Below are 24,568 nucleotides of genomic sequence, written 5' to 3' on the forward strand. Positions count from 1 at the left end.
AATCAATAAAAATATCATGCTAATTCCATTCTGCTATAGATTATAAGAAAATTGTTTTATAGTAACGGTTAATTAGAGATTGTTGATAAATTCTGTAGCTAATTCTATATTTTGTTGTACTGATTAGACACTTAACCAATTGGTCCAAGAAAAACAATACTTTTATTTTTCTAAAATCTATCAATTTATATGTGCAACTTCATGTGATAATAATTCAACTTAAGTCATCTACAACTATTTAAAGTTGTCCTCATATTTCATTTGAACACCTCAATTAAGACTTGTACCTATTGAACACCTCAAGTGGCTATAGATGCAACTTTTAGAGGACTACATACCATTCTTGAGACGACCACATATATAATTGAAACATTAATGATTATTTTTTAAATTCCAAGATAACCTGCGCCGCTACAACCTCTGCCACAGCCTCTGCCCTATCATTAATGAACTTTATTGCTAAATGAAAATGTCAAGGATTTATAATATTTCATATCGAATATATAAAGGGAAAAGAGAAGATCTTAAGTTTACTTTTTCTAATTATTTTAATTGAATCATGATCTTCAATTAGTGATTAACTTAAGGGATGTAGAAGATATGTACTAATGATAGTTTAGTTGTTAGTATTTATTATTAGTTATAATAATTGTCTCTGAGAATTACAAAAATAGAAGGTGGAAAAGGTCATAAAGTTTAATTAAAATCTCCAGCTCTCAATTAATCTATATGCAAGTGGAAGAAAATATGATATTAGCTACTTTGGTATCATTGTGTATGTCTTTAACTCTTAATATATATATATATATATATATATATATATATATATATATATATGTATTTATTATAAACTCTGCATTAGCTTATGTACACAAAAATTTCATTCTCACGTAAGCATGAGACCACTGCCAAAGAAGGAAGAAAAAAACGTTGTGTGCTATATTGATCCCTAGCAACTTGGCTTCAAGTCGTGTAAGGTCAATTTAAGGGAAAAACACTTTCTAACAATATATTTTTTCAAACTCGGGGCACTAACCTGCTTTAGCCTTTAGGAGCTTTGATTAAGAATAAAAGAGACATTCATTACAATCATTGACTAGAATTATTTATCAAAAAGTACTATTTTTTAGTATTGTATTGATTCATATTTATTTAGAGTAAAAATATTTAGTACAATTTTTATTCAATAAGTATATGTACAGTCAAACCTTTCTATAATAGTATCGTTTGTCTCAATATTTTTTAACTATTAAAGAGAAATGTTATATATAACATATAAAATAAAATAACGTTTTAAAAAAATACTTAAACATTATAATGAAATATCGTCATAGAGAATGAATATTATATATAGAAAGGTTAAGGTTTGACTATACGTTACATTATACATATATATATAATATTTTGTTTGACTCCGCATGAATTTTAACAAAATATATATTTTTTTTAAAATATTTTTTTGTGTTCCTAAACTAAAGATATATGTAATGTATCAAAATGATCTTTGAATCTCATGATTTCAAATATGTCAATGTAGAACTATTGGCCGTAAAGAGTTACTAAATATATAAGTGATTTTTTTTTTAAATAAACGGAAAAAAAGAAAGTAAGATAATTAAATTGAAAAGAGAATTATATGATTCAATTATTCTTATTAGTACATATCTATCCGAGTTATAGATTTTCGTAGGGAAACTTACTCGTATAAGCAAACATATAATGGTTAATTACTTAGCATAGCTATAGTTTACCTTAATTACGATTCGCGGCCTACTTTTAGCTATAATTATGCAACTTAGCTTTTTAGTTTTGTATAATTCGCACTTTGTATAATTTAGAATTTGTATAATATAATTTGTATAACTTTTGTATAATTCGTAATTTGTATAACTGTTTACACTTTTTATGTTTGTAATTGTATAAATTTGTTAATGCAAGTTTATACAAAAATAACTAAATTATACAAATGTACTAGCGAATTATACAAACCTGCGAATTTATACAAATTCGCAAATTATACAAACGAGATAACTTAAATTGTAGCTACAGTCCATAAATATGCAAACTATAGCTATGAAACATAATCAAATTTATTATAGTGGCTATTTGCGAAAGTTCCTCATTTTCATACTCTCTTCAAATTCAGTTTCACAGACCTCATGGGTGGGTGGGAATTACATGCTTTAGGCCCAAATAATTTGTTTCAAGTTTCAAGATTATTTTGGGCTGTTTTATAGTTAACTATTCTCAAATTTTTTAGTGTTTAAGTTGTGTTATTAAATGACACTAACATGAAATTCGAACTTAAAAAGTGAAACTCCATCGTAGTATCCTGGTTGTGATTTCTAGTACACAAGTCATGAAGTTTCACTCTTTTTAAGTTCGAAATTCATGATAGCATCCTAGATTTTCCACTTGTTTAAATTCGAAATTCATGACATTTTCATGATGTTTTCACGTAAAAATTAACTATTTCCCAATGAATTTTCAAATAGTTGCTATATTTCAAAGATCGATCCGAAAGTGACTATCCCATAAATATCTTTACCTCGACCCACAATATATGATTTGGGTGGGCTTTGACCCAATTTACTAAGCGGCCCAAATGATAAGGCCCATTTAGATGTTTTGGGCCCAAACCATAATCATTTTTACTCTGTTTACGTTAGGAGGAGGAAGAGATCTGCAACTCCGATCACTTCACTTGAAGAGCTTCACATATACATACGAATTCATATATCTATAGATTATCACCGGTAGAGGAAATCGACGGTCGCCGGCGATGGCATTGGCACCGGGGCTATCTCGGAAGCTGAAGAAAGTGTTGGAAACTCGAACAGACACGCCGGATCTACTCGCGTCGCTCAATACTCTCTCTGAATTCTACACCGAAAATACACCTCATTCTCGCCGGAACCTCCGATCCACTATTGAAAAGCGTTCTCTATCTATCAATGAAGAGTTCCTCCTTTCCTCCACAGCTGCTCAAAAGGTACCGTTTGCTGTTGAAATTTGAGTTTTTTCCTTCGTTCATTTCTGTTGAAGTTCTTAGTTTAGTAATTCTCAGGTGAATTAACTTCCTTTTTTCTAAAATGGGCTTTGTTAGTCGTTGGATCGAGTTGAAGAAGAAGTCAATGAGATCGTTGAATGCTGTGACAAGTAAGTAATTACTCTTCCGGTTGATATATTTAGATTAAGTTTAACTTCTATAGGTGTAAGCTAATTTTTAAACTATCTGGTCACCCATGATAAGTGAAACTAATTACTTAGAATATTAGGAATGCAACATGCTACAACTGGTTAAATTACTAGGATAGCCTAAAATTTGTTTGCACCGTTGGCGTATATAAGTTAAATCCATTTGGATCGTATTGGCTTGAGAATGCTACTTACACGTTAGTAGTTTTGACCTGTGTTGATAGGAAGTTAACTAGTTATATTCGAAGGAATTAAAATTTTATTTTCCTTCTTTCATTCTCGTGGTTTGAAATTGTTGAGAATGAAATGTTGTTTTTTTTTATTTTTTTTTTGGTAAATAGTGCATGTGATGTATGGAAGTAGTGGGGGGATTGTGATGCTCTTAGGAGAGGAAATTTGGTGCGCGATAATTCTTGTTCTTTCCCGTAAAATACTTGTTAATTTAGGCACGTGTTATTAAAAAAAAGGGTGATATGTGTGAGGATCGGGATCCTTGTTTATCGTATGTTGGACATTTTACTTGACATATATCAGATGTGTATGGAAGTGATCCCAAAGAACCATTCATCACAAAAGTACATGCGATGATATTTTGTTTTTAGCCATGATGACTATTTTAACTGAAGGAATTTTTGGACTTAAGTTTTGACTTGCTAGTGGATAAGGGATTGAGATGTGAGGTATCTACCGAAAAAAGAAAATATTTTGTAGTAAAGCCTTTTACAGAACTGGGTAGTTGCCTGGATAGCTGATAAGAAGTTGAAATATGGAGTTCGTAGACTCACCTAGAATAAGATATTGTACAAAATATCATGGTCTGGTGAAACTATGTTTAGCTGGATGGATAGGAAATAGTCAAATGGACAAAAAAGGTATACCACTTCTGAACTTTCCGTAGGGAACTTGGTTCTGAAACTAGTCTGATCATGTTGATTAAGATAATTAGCTTGACAGCATTGACATTTTTGCACTAGTGAAGAAAATAAATCATTTTGAATGAACTTATTGGAAGTTACTTATGAAGGTGAAATCCTTAATTCATCTTAAGTGAAATTTTTCCTTGGACAAGTGTGTGCGAAGGTGAAGTCCTATTGTTGGAAGTTTTCCTTGAAGCTCTTAGTTTTTAAGTTTGACAATACTTTTGCACACAATAATCAAATGGATAGAGAGGAGAGGGATACCTTTAGATGGTTTGTGCTAATTGCCTTATTGGATGAGTAAAAGTTAATGTTTGATTGAAAAAAATCCTACTAAGTACTAACTGGGTGTTCTGTAGTTAGCAACTTAGCCGAAAAGAATCCTCTGTTGTTCGACCTCATCTTCTTGAACATGTTTCCTTGCAAATATGTCTACCTATCTTGCCAGAGTGGCAGCTTCCAAATACCAATTATATGATAAATGCAATCAATAAGTTTCCAGCTAAATACTTATACCAGTATCTTGGATTGTGCTCCCACCTGGCTATTATCTGCCATAGTTGGTATTATAAGGACTTATTATGTATAACATTCTCTTGCCATTACATCAGTTAAAAAGAAGTTGTTGTGCTGACATGTCTTCTTGTAATGTCTGCATTTTCCAGAATTGCAATGGCTTTAAGCAGTTGCAATGCCACGACAGGCGATATTATCAGTACCACAGAACGGCTGAAACAGGAATTTGAAGTTACTACACAGAGGCAAGAGATTGTGTCATGCTTTCTTCGTGATTATCAGCTATCCCCAGAAGAGGTATTAGTCATTCCTTTTGGTTGAAGCCTATATCACTCATATATTACTTATTTTCCTTGTGTTATTAACATACTGCTTTACAACTTTTATGTTGATGTAGATTAATGCCCTAAGAGAAGAAGACCTGGATGAGAATTTTTTTAAGGCTCTTGCTCATGTTCAAGAAATCCATGCCAATTGTAAAGTGCTTCTCAGGACACACCACCAAGTAAACTTCTCTCTTATGTCTTTGAAGAGTGTGACATGATATGATCCAGACTACATGTAGTTTGATTCAGCTTTTGCTATGGCAAATGAAGGATCCTCATCTGGATTGATGAATTAAAAATCGGTTATTTACTCTTGGAATAGTGGGACTCTATGCAGGACATATATTGAGATTCATTTTTATTTTCTAATCGCACTAATTATAACAGATTAACCAATTGCAAACAACAACAACAACAACTATGTTTCGCAATTTAAATTCATCTCAGGCCAGATTAACCAATTACACTGATATATACCAAAAAAAGGAACATATTTACCAATTTCTCCTGCAATATCTGCTCATCTGTTCTAGAAACTTTTTATCATCTAATGTCATGCTTCTTAATCACTTCACAGTTGTGTCCTTCTAAAGGTGTGTTAGCTTATTGAAGCAAGTCCAATTTAGATGTATGTGATCACTTCTTTCGCTAAAAAATAGGTATGAAAATTTTGCTGACATAAAGGGACACCTTGTACAAGAGCTATAGATCATTGAAATATGAAAGTTGAAATTTTTATTAACAAATCACTGCCTTGTCTATACAAGTTGAACTACATGAGTGACCCAAGGATATATGGGGAACTTCACAATTAAATGAAATGGAAAAAGAGCATTTTTTCCCTTCAAGAGCCCTTACATGATAGGTAAATGAAAAGAGTTCATTCATCTAGTTTCAGTTATATTTTCCTAATGATAACCTAGCTTTTTCCAAATGTTAGTATTATATACAAGGCAAGGACACTGTTGCCATTCTCAAAAAAAATATACAAGGCAAGGACAAACGTGATTGATTTATTTTTGCTTTATTGACTCGAATACCCTCCCCAGACCATACTTGTGGGATTTCACTGGGTATGTTGTTGTTGTTGTTGACTCGAATGCTTTCGGCAGCGTGCTGGTTTGGAGCTCATGGATATGATGGCCATGTATCAAGAAGGAGCATATGAACGCCTTTGCAGGTTACTCTTCTCTGTCTCAGTGGACTCTTGAACTTGGGACTTTTCATATTATATTCCTGTCGTAGGATTCTCTTGTTTAAGTGCCTATCATAAAATGTAACTTCTGTGGTGGTCAGCTGATGTCTGGAACATAAAACAGTATAGCTATCTGGTAAAATTCATATTGTGTGGCAGGGAATTCAGATGCCCATTTTGATCAATTTGTTTCTTTCTTGTATGATCTACCTTTGTCAACCTGCTCCTTGTGACTGGAACATCTATTCTAGGCCTCTTGCAACACTACCAATCCATGGCTACAACACATTCTAGAATTAGTTCTCTCTTTGTTTATGTACCTCTGTTTTGTCTCAGTGACTGATGTCTGGTTATTGTAACTTCGTTCTGATTGGTCTGTCTACTATTAGTGAGTCATATGATTTGTCTAATTTCTTGTATGGCTAGTTAAAACTTAAAAGTACTTAAACAAGGGGTGCTGTGGTCATATGAGCTTTCTGCTGTGTTTGAGATTATGCTGGTTTTTCTTTCTAGGTGGGTTCAGACAGAGTGTAGGAGACTTGGTGATGTTGATAACCCTGAAGTGGGTGAACTTCTGAGAACAGCAGTCAGGTGTCTCAAGGAAAGACCAGTGCTTTTTAAATATTGTGCAGAAGAGGTAAGTTATCTTATCTAAAAGTTAGAATAATAATTTAACAAACTTTGCAATGATATATGCATTACATATTCATGCAATCTGAAATATTAGGTGGCAAACATGAGGCACAATGCATTGTTTAGGAGATTTATAAGTGCTCTTACACGTGGAGGACCTGGAGGACTTCCCAGGCCAATTGAAGTGCATGCTCACGATCCTTTAAGATACGTTGGTGACATGCTGGGATGGTTGCATCAGGTGATAGATTTAACGTGGTGTTTAAGTTATTCGTCCTGTGAAGCAAAAAAAGGGCCTTTTGCGCATTGACTTGCTACATCTGATTTTGTACATGTTTTTGCTCTATGACAGGCATTGGCATCTGAAAGAGAGCTTGTCCTTGCATTGCTTGACCCGGATGCATCAGATACTAGACCAACTAGTCATAACTACTCCAAACGCGTAGATAGCGAGTCTGAGAAGACAGAATCTGACTTGACTTTTGTTCTAGACAGGATATTTGAAGGAGTTTGCCGCCCTTTTAAAGTTAGAGTGGAACAAGTTTTGCACTCCCAACCTAATCTTATAATTTCTTACAAGCTTAGCAATACACTGGAGTTCTATTTCTATACAGTGAGTTGAAATCTGCTGCCAGTGAACCCAATCTTCTTGCACCCCCATTTTTAAGTTGTCCTTGCCCTCAAATGTTTTTCCAATGCAGATATCGGATTTGCTGGGGATAGAAACATCTCTATGTAATACTTTATTGGTTCTCAAAGAAGCAGCCCAGAAAACATTTTTTGACATACTAAAGGGTCGAGGCGAGAAGCTTTTGAGGTATCCTCCATTGGTAGCTGTTGATCTTTCTCCACCACCAGCTTTAAGGGAAGGAGTTTCACTGCTGCTTGAAATTATTCAAACACACGATAGCATGATGTTCCCTGCATCAGGAAAGAAGCCCGACTTTGATCCAGTTATATCTGCTTTGCTAGACCCTATTATTCAGGTTAGTGTCCATCAAGATACTTTAAGTAAACGATTACTTGGAAAAAAATGATTACTAGTTTACTACTTATGTATTAGTTCCTGGTTTTTTGTGTTAAATAAGTAAAAACTGCACAATCCTCTTAATTCTGTTGGTCCATTTAATAGGAAAGACACGTGAGGATTCTGCTTCCTAGTTTACACTTAACCCCTCAGTGGGTATGTTGTTGTATTTCCGAAGGTATTGCAATCACCACGCGAACCTAAGAAAGGAAGACTTTCCTTGCTTGCCATTTTCTCTAACAATTGACACCTGCTGATGATTCTCTTTTTTCTAAGAGGGTAATGATTTTTTTCAAAAAATAAATAAAGAATTGCACCCAAATGATGTGGCCTAATGGTCAATGAAATGGATTGAGAACCATGATGTTTGGTTCAAATCCCAACAGAGGCAAAAACATTAGGTGATTTCTTCCCGTCTGTCCAATCATTGGTGAACTAAGTTACCCAAGTGTCTGTGCTAGTGAGAGGTAGTTAGTACCCTGTGAAATAAATTGAGGTGTGACCTGGACACTACAGTTAGAGAAAAAGTTGCTAACAAGAATTAGAGAAACAAATGTAACTGTCACTCCCCGAGCCTACACCCTAGACGTGGCCGACACTCGAGAACCATCGTTGGTCCCCAAGCGAACCCTTGGCCTGGCTCAATACTCAGCGGAAGACTTAATCAACAATATAGGAACTCAAATGCAATTATTAACTCATAAGACCTCAATAATACAGTAGTTTAACTCAAAACTGTCTGAAATACTCAAATAAACATAAGTGTTAAACTCAAAGTCTTTAAAACGTCAACATGGAACAATGAAAGACTCCTTATACAACTATTGTCTATGAAACCTCTAATAACTATGATCGATATCGGGACAAGATCTACGACATCTTAACAAAAACAAAACCATAATGTGAATCCCTCCGGAAAGCAAGGAGGCTCACCAAAGCTAGCTGGAATGTGGATGGTATCAACGGAGCGTCTGTTGATGATCCTGAACACCTGTATCTACATCATAAAATGTGCAGGTCGAATGACGTCAGTACATTGAATGTACGAGCATGTAAGAGGAAAACTGAAACATATAAATACAGCTGAACTGATAGAAAGGGAAGACATACTCACCTCACCTCAACTCAACTCAATCCGAAAGAAATGGTAACAAGATGCAATATATAAAGCTTTTAAAACAGTAAATATCAACCCAAAGTGTATAAAAATACAATAAATAAACTATTTACTCTTATTTGGGAGATTCTCTAACCGTCAACCATTACTATGAGCTACGTGATGATACAACGTCTCGCCCACGCTGTCAGAACTGTCCTATACCATGCCGGGGTATAGAACTCCTCAATTAAGTGGATTCACTAAGCTATGCTTATAAGCAATAAGGAATCATCTGAAAAGTATGATCCTTTACCCATGTTGGCATACATGGTTTATGAGGATTTTAAGTTGTCAGAACTCATCCTTTACCCATGCTCATATGTTTAACATAACTCTTCCTCAATCTGAGATAATTACTCAAAAGATCCTCTTCAGAGGTGATGCTCAAGACTCCTCATAAACTCATTTAGAAATCATTGTTTCTCTCGTTTTAAATGTAAAGATATTACATTTGGGAATACTTAGTTCCCTTTATACTCATTTGAAACATACAAGTTAATTCTCCTCATTTTCATACTCATTTACTCAAGTCTTAAATCAAATTATAAATGATTGCAAAAGACTTCTTAAAATGACTCAAAAGAACTTTCTTGAACTTTCCTCTAAATTTTACTTTGATTTGAAGTGTGAATTTAAGAACTATGATTAGGACATAGGATCTCTCAATGATTAAGGAGGGCTTAAATAGTTAGTAATAAGAAGAGAGCGATGACACGGATTGAGAAGCACAGGCGCGGTGCGGAGAAGGATTTAATTCTTGGTCGTGAAATAAAATTTCGAGACAGAGGACTCTGTATCCTCTCTGCTACGCGGAGAAGGGGGTGACTATTTGAAGATTGAAATTTTAAAGCGCCTCTGCAACGCGGACCTGAGCGCATATTTTTGCCCTATCTTTTCTTCACCTCCCAAACTCGATTCAATTCATACCCAATGCAATTCCATGGTCCAATTTCATGAAATTTCATAAATCCAAAACATTTTCAACGAAACCCACACAAAAATCTATCAAGTGACTCAACTCATTCACAAAACCCTCAAAGACCTCCATTGTTAACTAAACTCAAGAACTTTTCAAGAACTCAACAAATCAACTTCAAGAACGAATTCATGGGTAAAAGTTTACATGATTGGCGTGAGGGCGAACAAACTCAACACTATGAAAGCTTACATACATATCTCGAAAGAACTAAGTTCTTGGCGAAAATCATCGAACCTTGAATGAACTCTTGAAACCTTCTTCTTTTTCTCCTCTTGAAACCCTTCTCTCAAACCTTAGCGTTTAGGAATGAATGGAAACTGATCTTAATCAGTTTAGACTCCTATTTGGGTGAAGAAAAACGTTTGGGCCTAGTGGTTAAGGAAAAGACCAAAATACCCCTTCTTAACACGGATGAATTGCCTTAACTAGACAGACTGCACTCAAACGAGCATAACTCATTCATCCAAGCTCGGAATTTAGCAAATTTGGCGGCGTTGGAAAGAGGACTCAAAGACCTTTGATTTGATATCTCATGGGCCACCTAACTCCTTATGTGCTGAAAGTTATGGTCGTTTGAAGTTGACCCAAAACTAAAAACTGAAGTTTTATTTGTACGGATCTCTAGTTGACTTTTTGAAGTACGAGATGTTACAGTAACTTAGTAACTTATTCACAGTTGATGACTTGCCTTTCCATTAAAGTAAGACCAAATATAAAATCATGTTAAGTACATGTCAACCTTGGTTGATGTTCATGATGAGAATGAATATGTTCTCTGCTGAATTCTTAGCACGGTTCATTGTTTCTCATGTGCAGCAAAGAGGATTATGTTGAGGAAAGTAAGTTAATTAGTTACTCTCTCCGTTCCATTCTATGTGAGGTAGTTTGACTCGGCACGGAATTTAAGAAAAAAATGAAGACTTTAAAAACTTGTGGTCCAAAATGAATAATAGAAATTTGTGTGGCTGTAAATCATTTCACGAAGGGTAAAATAGACATTTTATAGTTAAATTGTTACTTAATATAGAAATGTGTCATTCTTTTTGGGACTGACTAAAAATGAATGCAAGTCACATAAATTGGGACAGAGGGAGTAGTTTATTTGAAAAACTGAAGTGCATCAGCTATATACATCGGAAAAACTAGAATTCACTGTTGATTTCATTCTCCCGTTTGAGTGATTTCAGAATTTAAGATTGTTTGGTTTGGGGTTCTTGACGTGTGACAGACTGTAAATGCATCATTGTTGATTTTACTGCAGTATTGCCTCATCAGACTTATTATGCTTTTCTATATTTAATATTTATCTTCCATGCAGATGTGTGAGCAAGCAGCAGAGGCGCACAAGTCAAAAGGTTCCATGCACTCCTCAAGAAGGAACAGAATTACTTCTGATCCAAGTCAACATCGCAGGTCATCTGTGGATGCTCTTTTGGATGGCAGCAATTCAGCACCTTTACCGCAGGTATTTTTGGTGTTGTTTCCCTTGAAGGTCAAAGTCCAATTAGGCCTCGTGTTGTAATCTTGGCTGATGAAATTTCATTCCCCTTCTCTCTCCTCCATTAAAAGATAAGAAACCAAACAGACAGGAAAAACAAGAAACCATGGAATCATCCTACCCTCTTGACACATTCCAAGCTGTGTTTGGGACATTTTACTCTTAACAATAGTATTTTTTTTCAAGTGTGATTTGCTGGACCACCTTATGTTAGACAGATGATTGACTGAAATCTTGATTTTGTGTTCATTCAATGTCTGCTACCATGACTCCATGAGTAAACTGTCAATTGATAAGGGTGGTATAACGTAGTACTATCAGACGGTTGCTTTATGCCTGCTATCCCTAGCGTTAACCTTCTGTTTTGTTTTATGCAGACCAGTGAAACTCCAGCCAAAATTTTCCTTATCAACTGCTTATGTGCAATCCAGCAACCACTTTTAGGACATGAAGTTGCAAGCGGCTATGTGAAGAAGCTAGGTGTGATGATAGACAATCACATAAATGCTCTCGTGGAAAAAGAAGTTGAAGCTATTCTAAGAAGATGTGGTTTATTAACTAAAATGTCACATTTCCGCAAGTCATTAGAAATTAATGAATCTAGCAACTCCATAGCTAGGACACCATTAGCAGAACAAGAGGATACATCTCCAGTTTCTGTTGCCGAGAGTTTGAAGGCTTTATTTGGTCTCATTTTAGGCAGTGAAACTGCCATTCCTGAATTTGAGCAGATGCAAGTTCCAAGATTGCGATCAGAAACAAGTGTTCAGGTAGCTAGGTCCCTTGCCGAAGCTTATGAGCTTATTTACAGAGCTATCATGGATCCTGAGAATGGTTACACAGATCCAAAGTCATTGGCTAGACATCCACCTGATCAGATAAGAACAATTTTGGGAATTTGATAACTGAATTATACATGTAATTGTAGTACGTTCAGAAGTATGTCTGCTATTTGTATTTTTCACTTTTTCATTCATATTTTCTTTATACTTGTATGCGTAAAAAAAACTGCAAATTAATTGAATCAATTTATATCTAATATAAGTTTGAGTCGATTTCTATTTGGTGTGATTTTCCATTTGTATCACTCCTAGTGGTTGCTCTCAACAAAAAAAAATGAATTAGCATGCATCACCTACTTTAAGTTAGTTTGCCTCAAGTGAGGTAGGTATGTATTATCAGACATATACAAAATAAGCAACTTAAACGAAATCTACTACACGAAACGAATAAGAGGACCACATATGATTTATATAATAATCCCACCTACCAATTGAAAGAATCGTAAAATTAAAGACAAGAATTTTTCGAATAGGGACACATTCTGTCAAAATTAATTACTCTTATCGAAATGTACAATATAAGTGGAATCAAAAGAATATATTAAAAACAAAGTGGTATAAATGGATTGAATTGGTGGATATTTTAATTCAATTGGTTATATAAGAACCATTACATGTCACCTGATATTTAACTGTTTAAGTTTATTATAATAAAGACATAACATATAAATTTGCTCTTTAGTTTGACCTTAACTTATAATTATGCACCTCAACTTTGAATGTGCATAAGTTGATACTTAAATTTATATAAAATTGAATAAATAGTCACACGCATTCATATATGAAAATTTGTGTCTTATATGGTGTCCTATGTATGACTCATGTATCTACTTGTTCAACTTTATACAAGTTTAAGTGTCTACTTGTGCTGTTCCGCAGAGGCGAAGCTAGGTAGGGGTTCAGACGAATCCAATAACTTTTCCGTAGACCCTGTATTTGTACTAGAAAATTTAATAATATAAATGTAAATTAACTTGTTAACCCCTAACAAAATTGATTGATGGTTCAGTGGTAAAGAAGAGACCATGAAAATGATTTTCACGCTAAAGTTGTAGCTCCAAACCCCCTCTCTTTTTTTAAAAGGAAATTTAGAACCCGCAAACATTTAGTCTTCATTTCACCTCTGTTATTATGCACACTCAAAATTGAAGGACATAAATATGAAATAAAGTCAAATTAAAAAAAGACACTATTAGTATATTATACTATGAAATATAAATAAATAATGATTATAACTAGTAGAATTTTCTTACCAGAATAAGAAAAGAAAAGAACAAACCACATCAACTAAATTTGCACCTTTACCAAGTTCAGAAAGATGCAATTTTTCAATGCAAGAAGAGCAGTAGAACAATGTGAGGTTTCTGATCCCTCCAACTACTCAAACTTTTTTCATCCACAATTAGTAGCAATTATAATCAAATCAGCAGAAAAATTTTCAAATATAAGTGGTCCTGCTTCAAATTAAAGACCCAGAAAACCACCTACCCCTCATTAAACTTGGTGTACAGTGTACTATATATATAGGGGTGGGTGAGGAGTGGAAGAAATTAACAAAAATGGCAGTAGGAAATGGAGGTGAGGTATGGAAAGCCCATGGTGCAATGGTTTTGGTGCAGCTTTTCAATGGTGTTTACCATGTGATTACCACAGTGGCTCTCAAAGTGGGCATGAATGAAATTGTCTTCTGTTTGTATAGAGACCTTCTTGCTATATCTATTCTTGCCTCAATTGCCTATTTCCGTGAAAAGTTAGTTCTTTTATCTCTTTACATATATATCCCCTTTTTTCGTTGTTTGTCTTAAATATGCAAACCAACTAATGTAGTCTTCTTTTATTGCTAATCTACATGGTTAAGTTGTATTTGAAATTTTCAAAAACACCCAAAATCTTGTTTTTAACTTCTTTGACATTCAATATATTTTTTCTTTTTTCAAATTTACCCTAAAAAATTAATCTTTATAAATAGAATAACCATATTTAAGTTATATTTTGTGTTCTTTAGTACAAGTATACATTCAACAACAAAAACAACTAACTCTGTGAAATCCCACTTTGTGGGGTCTGAGAAGGGTAGAGTGTGTGCAAGTCTTGCTATTACCTCTCTGAGTTAGAGAGGCTGTTTACGAAAGAGGAAAAAGTACATTCAAACAACCAAATTCTAATATGCTATTAAATAGTTTAGGAAATTAGATCAAATAAAATCATCCCTTGATTCTGTGATTACTAGTTTGTTTTCTTTTCTCTACGTATATATTTGTATCTCTACAAACGAATAAGATTGTATAATTTTGGTACAAAACTTATAGTGTATATAGATGAGTTTCATCTGTACATCTCACTGTTTTATAGACAACTAGGTAACTAATTCTAACTACTTTGCAACTGTCACTAACAACCCTGCTGACATGGATAACTAACTTCTGGATCTTAACTAACTTTCACACTCAATTGCATATTCTGATAATATAGTGAAGTAAGATTCAATGGCATGATGGTGTCTAAATGTTGACAGTTCACATAAGAAGGTTCAGTTGTAAAGAGAATGACATGATGGATGAAGATGTAATACATAAAATTGAAATACGGGGGGTAGAAATTGGGGAGTGTTACAACTGTGTTATGCGATAGGAAAGGGGCAAAGGGCTATACCAAGTGAAACACAAGTTCCTTAGAATAGTTGTGAGATCAACAGTGTTTTATGAGAGTAATTGTTGGATTTCTAAAGATTAGCATATCAATGACGAATGTAGTAGAAATATAGATGTTGAGATAGATACGTGATCATATAAGTTGGAAAAGATTAAAAATAATCACAGTAGACAAAGTTTGCAAGTAACAAATTTTGAGAGAAGGGTTTCTTGATCATAGACCTCGGAACATACTAGTTGATGCAACACTGGAAGTATGGTAGTTGAATGTTTTAAAAGTGCATAATATAGACCTATCACATGGATGTAAATTGCCTTAAAAAAACTTACAATTTCTTGGAGCCAATGTGGATTTAACTAAGAATAGAACACAATGAAAGTACATAATCTGTTAGAAAAATTAGGAAATATAATTGAAGAAGAAGATGGTTTTGAGGCGTGAAGAATCACTTTCCTTAAAGAGATATTGCCTGTATATATATTGGGGAAAATACAAGCAATTCCCTCCAAGATACAACAACGACCTTGTATATACCTGCAGATTTTTCTTAGGCTACTTCAAGAGAGTCCGTATATTATAGAAGTTAAGAAATGACTTTTCATATTAGCCATGTTCGTCTGATCAATTTAAGACCTCTACATATTACAAAATATCCAACATAATCCATTTACGCTATACCAACTAGTTGAGATTGAGGTTATTTATTGTTGTTACATGTATATTAAGATGTATGTTTGATTAGAATGCTTTTAATTTAATTAAATATTGTATGTCACTGTCCGTACAAGAATAAGCAGGAGATTCAGAAAACCTTTAGCTTTAGAGAATCCTTAATTCTTTTAAAAATCAATTTATTTTTCAGTATTAAAATGGAATGGGCTCGATTAGAGCGCGGTGGACAGAGGTTCATATAGCAGATCCTAATTATTTTATGAGTAGTTGCTTGAATAAAATATTTATTTTATTGACTATTTGGTAGTCCAGAAACCAGAATAACTGAAGCAAAGACTATAAATGATTTTTTTTGCTACTCTTTTGATTTTGAGATTTGACTCAAACCACATTACCAGTTTTAGAAAGAAAAGCAGATTTGAGTGTAAAACCTTGATATAGTTATTCTAACATGTCTAGCTTTCTAATGATGATGTGTGATCTGGGTTCATGATGATGTGTAAGATTTGAGTTTGTTAAAAGAAAAGCATTATCATTGACCTGGTTCCTGTTAAAAAAAGCACTAGTATTGATAAGTGGTATATTATGCAAGCTGAGGTTCTTATAATATGTTGCATATTGTTTTCAATAAGTTCTTTCGATAAGTTAGTTACAATATTTGGAATTATATGAGCATCGCTCACAAATGTATGTTTTATGTTTCTTTATGTATAGGAGGTTGAGGGTTCCTCTGAATAAACAGCTTCTACTGTCATTCTTCATTTTAGGATTGACTGGGTAAGTTTTGATGTCCTACGCATATTAGTTTGAATTTGCTTTGTTCTACTTGATAAAAGCTTATTCCTGAAAATGTCTGTTTTCGCCCTTGGTACTGAGACAGTATTTACGGTAACCAACTCTTGTTCCTTGTTGGTCTTGGCAACACAAATCCGACTTATGCTGCTGCTTTGCAACCTGCAATACCAGTCTTCACATTCATACTTGCTGTACTTTTGGGGTCAGTATACAGTCAACCCCCTTCATCTCTTGATTTTGTATTTGTTTCCATCACTCCCATCTCTTGCATGTCCTGGGTGTTGAGTGAGCCTTGTGCTGCTTAAATTTGTGAGCTTTATAAAATCATAGTCTTCTATCAAGTGTCAAATGTTGTTTTCTTAATTACAAAGTTGTTTTGTGCTTTAAATTGGAGCAGTCACAAGTATTAGCATGATGGACAGACCATGGACGAGAATATGTAAGAGATATTATAAATACTACATGTAGTATAAAATATCATATAGCATTTGTTGTAGAATATATATAAGAGATATTTTAGAAACTACATTAAGTGTAGAATATTGGTTTATGTGGTGCTGTTTTGGAAACATTTGAGGTGAACGGGTGTCTTTGTTTGCCAAAAACAACTTAGGTGCTCCTTTATTTATTGTAACGGCTCAATCCCCTAGTGATATTGTCCGCTTTGGTCCTAGACCCTCACGGCTTTAAAACGTGTCACTAGGGTGTAAGGACTGCTTACTTATATACTCAGCATATTTTCTGTGTTTTGCCCATGAGGGACTCTTATCCTAAGCTAGGGTGTCACATTTATTTTAATAGTGCACCATTTAAAAAGTAATTTTATGATCAATGATAGAGTACAGGGTGTTGTTCAACTGTGGTAACACATATTTTAGTGGAAATGAGACGTACATCTATGATTTGGAGAAACTTTTATGCCTTAATTTAGTTGACATGCAAGCAGGTGATCCATGAGAATCTCTTGATATCAAGAACAATTAATGGAAATACAAGGCACAGGCTTTTAGAAAAAATGTTGTCTGTGAAGTAGTCCATGTTCCCTGCTTCTTAAGTCATCAGAACTCAGAAGTCTTCCATCATCACAGGAAGGAACATGGACCAGTCCATTGTGCATTTCTAGTATTGTCACATAACTTATCCGGCTCAGTTATTGACCTTCTCAACATCATTTATATTGTGTAATTCATGTGTGTTATTTATGCAGTACAGAAACTGTGAAATTCTTTACTGTGGAAGGTCAGGCAAAAGTTGGAGGTACCATTGTTTGTGTTTCTGGGGCAATTTTAATGGCCTTATTCCGCGGTCCAGCGATGTTTGGAGGCGGCACATCAATCTTCACAGCACAAATTGAGATAAGTTCTAAGGGTCAACCAGAGCCTGCTGGATGGCTAATGTCTAGTTTTCTGGAGCTTGGACTTGATAAGTGGCACCTCGGTGTTTTATGCTTAATAGGGAACTGTATATGCATGGCAGCATACTTGGCTCTTCAGGTAACTAGATAATCATTTCAATCGTTAATTCAGATCGACTTGATTGGAATAAATAGCAGACAGTTCTCAATGATTATACTGAAAGGCTATGCACATATATAAATTATATATGTATCTAGTCATCCTTTAAATAGTTCGACTGATCTTCCTTGTATATAGGTCCTTTCACAATGGACCTCCTCTAATAATATGCTCACGAAGGTGATTTTGGCATGTTTTGGGTGAGTTGCCTGTGATGCACTAGCATTTGCAGGGGTCCTTTGAATTGTGAAATTGGCATTGAGTGAATTTATACAACTGATTAAAACCTGATAAAAAGTTTAATGAACTATTGCTATGTAAAATACAGATGTAACTTACCTTGTAAAAATTATTAGATGTAACTTAATTATGTCCAATACTCCTTCCTTCATTTTCTTTCGTGTCTTCTTGTCTGGGGATATATTTTTCACTCACTGGTTCTTAGGAAAGGCTGGTAATGGTTTGTTGATTCATCTTGATTGTTGACTGGTTTTCACTTGTAGAATCTCAACTATAGTCTAGTGGGTTTCTTTCTTTCTTTTTCTATTTTCTTCTTTTGTTGGGGGTGAAGATGTAGAAGATGTTGCTTAAATTTGAATTGCCTTTTAGTATCACTGTTTGCTTACATGAACAGCTCGTATGTCCTAAAATGAAATGAAACCTCTATATCTAGATGGCCTTCCAATAGGAAGTACATAGTAAAATAGCACAATTAGGCAGGATTTATAGTCTAGACCAATAGAGGGAAATCTCGTTGTTCATACTCTTATATAATGTACAGACATATTTAATTGTTCCAAGGGACGCGCTGTCTTAGATTTAGTTCAGAGCAGAAGTTGCAACCACTGCACAGAAATGATTTGTTAGCTTGTGGAGTGACTTAGGAGTAAACAGAACATTAGGATGTTTATTTGGGGCCTTTTACATAGTTAAGTCAGAATTTTCTTTCCAAAGTCTTCAGATAGTCTAGTTCTTGAATGGAAATAGGTAGATAGGTGTACTAGTTCGACTGCAAGTGTCTTCAGTTCACTCACAAACTTGTGGAGTGAACTCTTCTTCCAACAAGGTTTGGATATAGTAGTTTGATCAGTGTTTAATTTTTGAAGACTTGTTATATTTTCTTCAAAAATATATGTAACACTCTCCAAATTGTATGTTACTTAGTTTACCTGTGTTAGACTTAGAAGAGCTTAAATGGGGAACATGGATGGTGGAGATTCATTTAGCTGACCCCAAGGTTCAGGAGTATGAAAACTAAAGAACCGTACTGGATTTATTATTGAACTTCACTCTTACCACCAAGTTTGTGTTAATAGATGAAGTAATCGCGGTGGGAGACTGTCACATCTTCTAAAAACTTGGGAGGACTTGGAATTAAAGAACTAAAAGTATTTAATAAAGCGTTATTGGGCAAACATATGGAGGTTTGGGGTGGAATTACAAGATTGGAAGGGGGTGATAGTGGACAAATATGGGATTACGGAGGGGTTTGGAAAACTAGAGATATTGTTTTGCCCTTCGGTTGTGGTTTGTGGAGGAATATCATGAAGGGATGGGATTATGTTGTGGAAAATATCTCACTCAAGGTCGGAGATAGGAGGAGAGTTTACTTATGGAAACATAAATGGAGTGGAAACATAAATGGAGTGGAAACGTATTATTGAAAGACAAATTCCAAAGTTTGTACAGAATTTCTTGCCAAAGAGACTTGACAGTCTGACATATTAGGGAGGACACTAGGTGGAGAGAATTTTTTGGGATTTGAGATTTAGAAGAGGTTTTCAAGATTGGGAAGTGAGTGAGTTTCAAAGATTGATAGACTTACTCCATAGGCAAACTAATCCAGTGGATATTCTCGATGTTAGGTGGTAGGGCCTAGTTAACAATGGAGTGTTCTCTGTGAAGTCTTTTTATGAGAAACTTGTAGTCAGGGAGGAGCACGTGATGCAGTATGGGTTCCAAATGTGCCGAGGTAGTGTGCATTTTCTCTTGGCTAGCTACTAGAGGGGTGATTTTGACAGCAGAAACTCTTAGAGAGCGGAGAGTTGTCTGAATCAGTTGGTGTTACATGTGCAAGGAGGAGGGTGAGGATGTGGACCATCTGCTTCTTCATTGTGGAATTACCATGAAACTATGGTGGCAAATGTTTAAGTGGTTTTTCACCTCTTGGGTAATGCCAAGAACTGTGAAAGAGTTGGTGTTCAGTTGGAAGAATGGGAGAAGGAGGAGAAGATGAAGGACTTGGAACATGGTTCCTCTTTTGTTGATGTGGGTAGTTTGGAGAGAGAGAAATAGAAGAGATTTTGAAGGAGTAGAATCGAGTCTCCTTTATTTTCTTTTGGTGGAAACAGAAAGTACCTTGTTGTATAGATGATTGGGCGGAGTTTGTAGAGAATTATATTTTGTAGAATCTTTATCTTATGGTATGCCCCATGTATAAGTCCAAATGTTTATGAATGAAAATACCTTTTGACCCCAAAAAAAAAGAGCAAATGTGTGGAAAATATAATTCCCTTTACCCTTACATGCTACCATTTCAAAAAAGAAAAAAAAAGCCCTTAACACTTTCCTTATTAAAAGTTATTACGTTCAGTTTCATGATATTCTCTCCTATTTGGTTTCTGCTCTTGTGAACTTTGATCTATCAATTGCTATTCATCTGAAAGAGATCAATATGCTCATCTTGCCACTATACTGGACACCTTTCACTTAATCTTAAGCATGTTAAGTTTTGATTTCGTCAAGTAATTCAGATTATATAAATTAGTGATCATTTGATAATTGGTTAAGAAAGATGACTTAACTGAACAATAGCTATATACTGTTGGGTTTTAACAGGAGATAACATATACTAATTCTAATCAACAGAATCGATGTATTAAAAGACTGATTTTTTTTGTGAAATAATCTATACCCAATAGGCCAAAAAGTATACTGAATATTTTGTGAAATAATCCGTAGAAACAATTTGGTTTTGGCTGGTTGCATGACCTCCAGTCAGGATTGGTACAAACAGTTTATTCAGAAATATCTGTGACACTTCAGATCTTGGGCTAGCTTGAAGGATTGTCTGGAACATCCTTGAGTATGTCAGTGTATGTGTGTATATTATTATGAAATGTCTGCAGAGTTGAGTGAGTTAAGAATTTTTTTTGCAGGCTCCAGTTTTGGAAAAATACCCAGCAAGCATATCATTGACAGCATATTCTTACTCTTTTGGCGTTCTATTAATGATAGGGACGTCATTCTTTGCGACTGATGGATCAACAAACTGGTATTTGACACCATCTGAAGTTGTTGCTGTGTTCTATGCTGTAAGATTCTCTTAAGCCTGATCTTCATTTTTCGCTGATGCATGAAATGAGATTTTATTTATCTTTGATCAAGTCTCAAAATGATTTACCTCACATAAAAAAGAAAGGCATAATACATAAATATGTCCTTTAACTTGGCTTCAACTCACATTTACGCCCTCCAACTTTGAGTGTGCACAGGTAGACACTTAATCTTGAATAAAGTTGAGTAAATAAACACACACGTCCTACGTGGCTTCCTACATGGCAATTTGCATCCTACGTGGTGTCCTACGTGTATTATGCCACATAGGATCCATGTGTCTACTTGATCAACTTTATACAAGTTTAAGTGTCTACTTGTGCACATCCAAAGATGGAGGGCATAAATGTGAAATGAGGTCAAATTAAAGGGCACATTTATGTATTATGCCAAAAAGAAATCTGAGATGATATACAAAAATTCAAGAAATGTGATACCAGGTATAATTTACTTTTTTTTTTGGTAAGTAAATATTTTATTCATCACCAAAGTATTGATTTTACAAGACCACAGCCAATTCACACATTGGCTATCTAAGAGCAAAAAAACAACAAAAACACCCCTGTTACTGAAGAAAAGCAAACTTGACTCACCTCCTAGGGAGGGTCTCTAGTTCCTTTTAGATAACAGGTAACTCAACTACTAAGAAAAGCAAATACACTAGGGATAGTGCTAGAAATGACACTGATGCAGTAGTTGTTGTATGGGAGTTGAAGCTCGAATATTACAAGTGAAGGCAATCTCCCTGGCAGTGCTTTTCATTGATCGACACTTATCTTCAAATACTCTTTGGTTTCTCTCCTACTAGACAGGATGTACATATTCTGCATATACCAGTTTGAAAACAGGAGCTTTGTGAGTCTCCCTTTGGCCTGCATAATTGCACAGTGCATATGATCAGTCCAGTCTCTTGGCCTACAAGGTGCTCTATGGAGCCATCTTAAAGTCTATCCCATAGACTCTTGGCGAAGGGACAGCACATAGAGATGATCTCGTCTTTAGTGTTGCTTGACAAAACACACACCATGTTTCAATTGATCAATCTATCCTTTGTGAGCAGCCTACCTTGGAAATTAAGCCACAAAGTGAAGATAGACTTAGCTCTTGCTTCATTCCTGAACATGAAACATTTTCAAGACACTTATATTGTCCCCTAGCAGGTGCAGATACACTTGTCTAATAAGACTCTTCCTGTTCAAATTGTGGAGTTGACTGTGATTCACAACACTTGTTTCAATGATTTTCTTAACATATCATCAATTTTTCTGACCCTTTATGTAAAGCATATGAATCGACTTCATCCACATAACATCTTGTTTGTGTGTCGAATCCCAGAAGCTCTCGAGTAGGACAGCCTTATTCCAGAGCTTGAGATTGATCAGGTTAATTGTTGTTGTTAAAATCATAATTAAGTATACGGTGCTCTCTCCCAACAACTTAACTTTTTTCACGAGGTGGTCAAATAATTTAACATGGTATGATAGCCAAGAAATATCCCTATAACTTGGTCCTTTTTTACAAGTGGAGTGATCAAATTTTCTCTTGAACCATGCAAAATGATCCAGATTTGCCCTTGAACTTTGAAGAACAGGGTCAATACTGTTCATACTTCCTTCCACTAAGTTGCTATTTTAATTTGCGATCATCAATGCATCATGTTTTAAATTAGCTTCTGAATGTTTCATAGTGGATTCTCATTCATCTGTCTATAACATCTCATCCCATATGGTAAGTATGTAGATGGACACACTTTTTAGTTGGAATGAAATGAAATAGTTTCGTCATAATGGTTAATGTCTTTCAGGGAATTGTTGCATCAGCGCTGAACTACGGACTTATGACATGGTGCAATAAGGTTCTTGGCCCTTCTTTAGTTGCTTTATACAATCCACTTCAACCTGCTGCATCAGCAATTTTGTCTAGTATTTTTCTTGGGAGCGCTATTTATCTGGGAAGGTTAGTGCTCTGATTTATTCTGAATGTATATCATGCTCCCAAAAAAACAAAACATTTATATCCGTCTATGTTCTCATATCTTTGGTTTATACTTGTTTTGTCACAACGAGAACCAAAAAGACATGAGGGTAATGTGAAGCTCTCCTGCTGGAAATTTGCCATGTTTTCTTTCTGATTTACTTTCTTTTGGAGATTGGTTCATGCGAAACTATGAAATGTTCCACTTGCTGAGTGCATATGATTTTTTTCTTTCCGGTCCATCTTCTAGTTGTTCGTTGTTAGCTTTTGTTCTAAGATATCTCCGTGCATTGTAATTGCAGCATTTTGGGAGGAGTTCTCATTATAGTTGGGCTTTATTTAGTAACTTGGGCATCTTACAGAGAGATGCTGACAGCCAAGGGAACTGTTCCTCATGCGCCTCAGATGACGGATCCCCTAATCCCATATCAGACAGGACACATTACCTCTGTTCCTTCTTCCTCAGTGCCATAGATCACTGATTAGATATTTCTGCAGATATCATTTGCATGTTCCTGTCTTGTTTCACTGCCAACAATTTTATTTCATTTACTATTTTTTTCTCAAAAGCACCAGATTCTACCAAAATGGTCATTCCACCGTCACTCGATTATAGAGGGCTGGAACACTCTCTGAAATCTATCTTGATGTGATGATAAGATGGATAGTATTCAAGGCTAGTCTATTAATATGATATTTGTGACATTGCTTGCTCAAATAGTAAGATTTAAGAACACAATTTTCTGATTATGCAATTTAAATAACTTATCTTGATAATGTTGTTGAGTTTATATTTCAAGTCTTTAATGATTATTGTATATTAACCAAATAACAATTGAATATCCTGTTGCTCATGTTCATACTCAAAATTGTCTAGAAGAATCATTTATCAAATGACTCTAATTAATTGCTAGACAATTGTTTGTGAGAATAAAATTTTCAATTTCGATATGAGGGCATGCTCTAATTAATTGCTCTAAAAATTTCATTTATGGCATTATGATTATTGTATCTTAACTTTAAATACAAGGATTATATTAGCGAGTGCTTATCCTTTTTCAATTCAAAAAAGATCAAGAAATATAAGTATTTTTCTATTTTATTAGACTTCTTATTATTGTTATCTAAATGATAATTTAGTGATGAATTAGTATGATTTTATATATATTACCTATATTATGAGTTTAAATGTATATGAAATTTTATTTTATTTTAATTGATAAAATGACATTAAGAAGAAAAAAATTACATCTTACTTTTTTATCCGTTAAAGAATTTTTCTATGTATATTTTTTTTAAAAGTAAATAAGAAAAATGTTCTTTAAAAACTATATT

The 24,568-nt window shown here is 34.6% G+C and overlaps 2 protein-coding genes across 4 annotated transcripts; both read left to right on the top strand.

The window, feature by feature from the left end:
• Window positions 1–2,652: 2,652 nt before the first annotated feature.
• On the top strand, window positions 2,653–12,506 carry LOC125826185 (conserved oligomeric Golgi complex subunit 6). The gene is made up of 11 exons (XM_049505501.1): window positions 2,653–2,992; window positions 3,107–3,159; window positions 4,781–4,928; window positions 5,029–5,136; window positions 6,070–6,137; window positions 6,666–6,789; window positions 6,880–7,026; window positions 7,138–7,398; window positions 7,487–7,771; window positions 11,269–11,415; window positions 11,826–12,506. The coding sequence occupies exons 1-11, from the start codon at window positions 2,783–2,785 to the stop codon at window positions 12,348–12,350; spliced, it is 2,076 nt and encodes a 691-aa protein (XP_049361458.1). The 5' UTR covers window positions 2,653–2,782; the 3' UTR covers window positions 12,351–12,506.
• A 1,132-nt stretch (window positions 12,507–13,638) lies between these two features.
• On the top strand, window positions 13,639–23,750 carry LOC125826186 (WAT1-related protein At4g19185-like). Of its 3 annotated transcripts, none has more exons than XM_049505502.1 (7): window positions 13,639–14,040; window positions 16,329–16,391; window positions 16,495–16,611; window positions 17,617–17,902; window positions 21,082–21,237; window positions 23,064–23,215; window positions 23,536–23,750. In XM_049505502.1, the coding sequence occupies exons 1-7, from the start codon at window positions 13,850–13,852 to the stop codon at window positions 23,705–23,707; spliced, it is 1,137 nt and encodes a 378-aa protein (XP_049361459.1). In that variant the 5' UTR covers window positions 13,639–13,849; the 3' UTR covers window positions 23,708–23,750. The 3 variants fall into 3 exon arrangements, with proteins under 3 accessions (XP_049361459.1, XP_049361460.1, XP_049361461.1); XM_049505503.1 differs by having other exon boundaries at window positions 13,843–13,873; XM_049505504.1 differs by having other exon boundaries at window positions 13,847–14,040; window positions 17,622–17,902.
• The last annotated feature ends 818 nt before the right edge of the window (window positions 23,751–24,568 follow it).

This window comes from Solanum verrucosum, unplaced genomic scaffold, assembly GCF_900185275.1.
Source record: "Solanum verrucosum unplaced genomic scaffold, falcon-dt-bn FXZP01000060.1, whole genome shotgun sequence".
NCBI classification, from domain to species: Eukaryota; Viridiplantae; Streptophyta; class Magnoliopsida; order Solanales; family Solanaceae; genus Solanum; species Solanum verrucosum.

Excerpts from the sequence above, each read along its gene's own strand:
- LOC125826185 (XM_049505501.1), top strand. The coding sequence starts at position 2,783 with ATGGCATTGGCACCGGGGCTATCTCGGAAGCTGAAGAAAGTGTTGGAA. Across the intron at positions 4,929-5,028 it reads ATCAGCTATCCCCAGAAGAG|ATTAATGCCCTAAGAGAAGA; the intron begins GTATTAGTCATT and ends ATGTTGATGTAG. Across the intron at positions 7,399-7,486 it reads TGGAGTTCTATTTCTATACA|ATATCGGATTTGCTGGGGAT; the intron begins GTGAGTTGAAAT and ends TTTCCAATGCAG.
- LOC125826186 (XM_049505502.1), top strand. The coding sequence starts at position 13,850 with ATGGCAGTAGGAAATGGAGGTGAGGTATGGAAAGCCCATGGTGCAATG. Across the intron at positions 14,041-16,328 it reads ATTGCCTATTTCCGTGAAAA|GAGGTTGAGGGTTCCTCTGA; the intron begins GTTAGTTCTTTT and ends CTTTATGTATAG. Across the intron at positions 16,392-16,494 it reads TTCATTTTAGGATTGACTGG|TATTTACGGTAACCAACTCT; the intron begins GTAAGTTTTGAT and ends GTACTGAGACAG.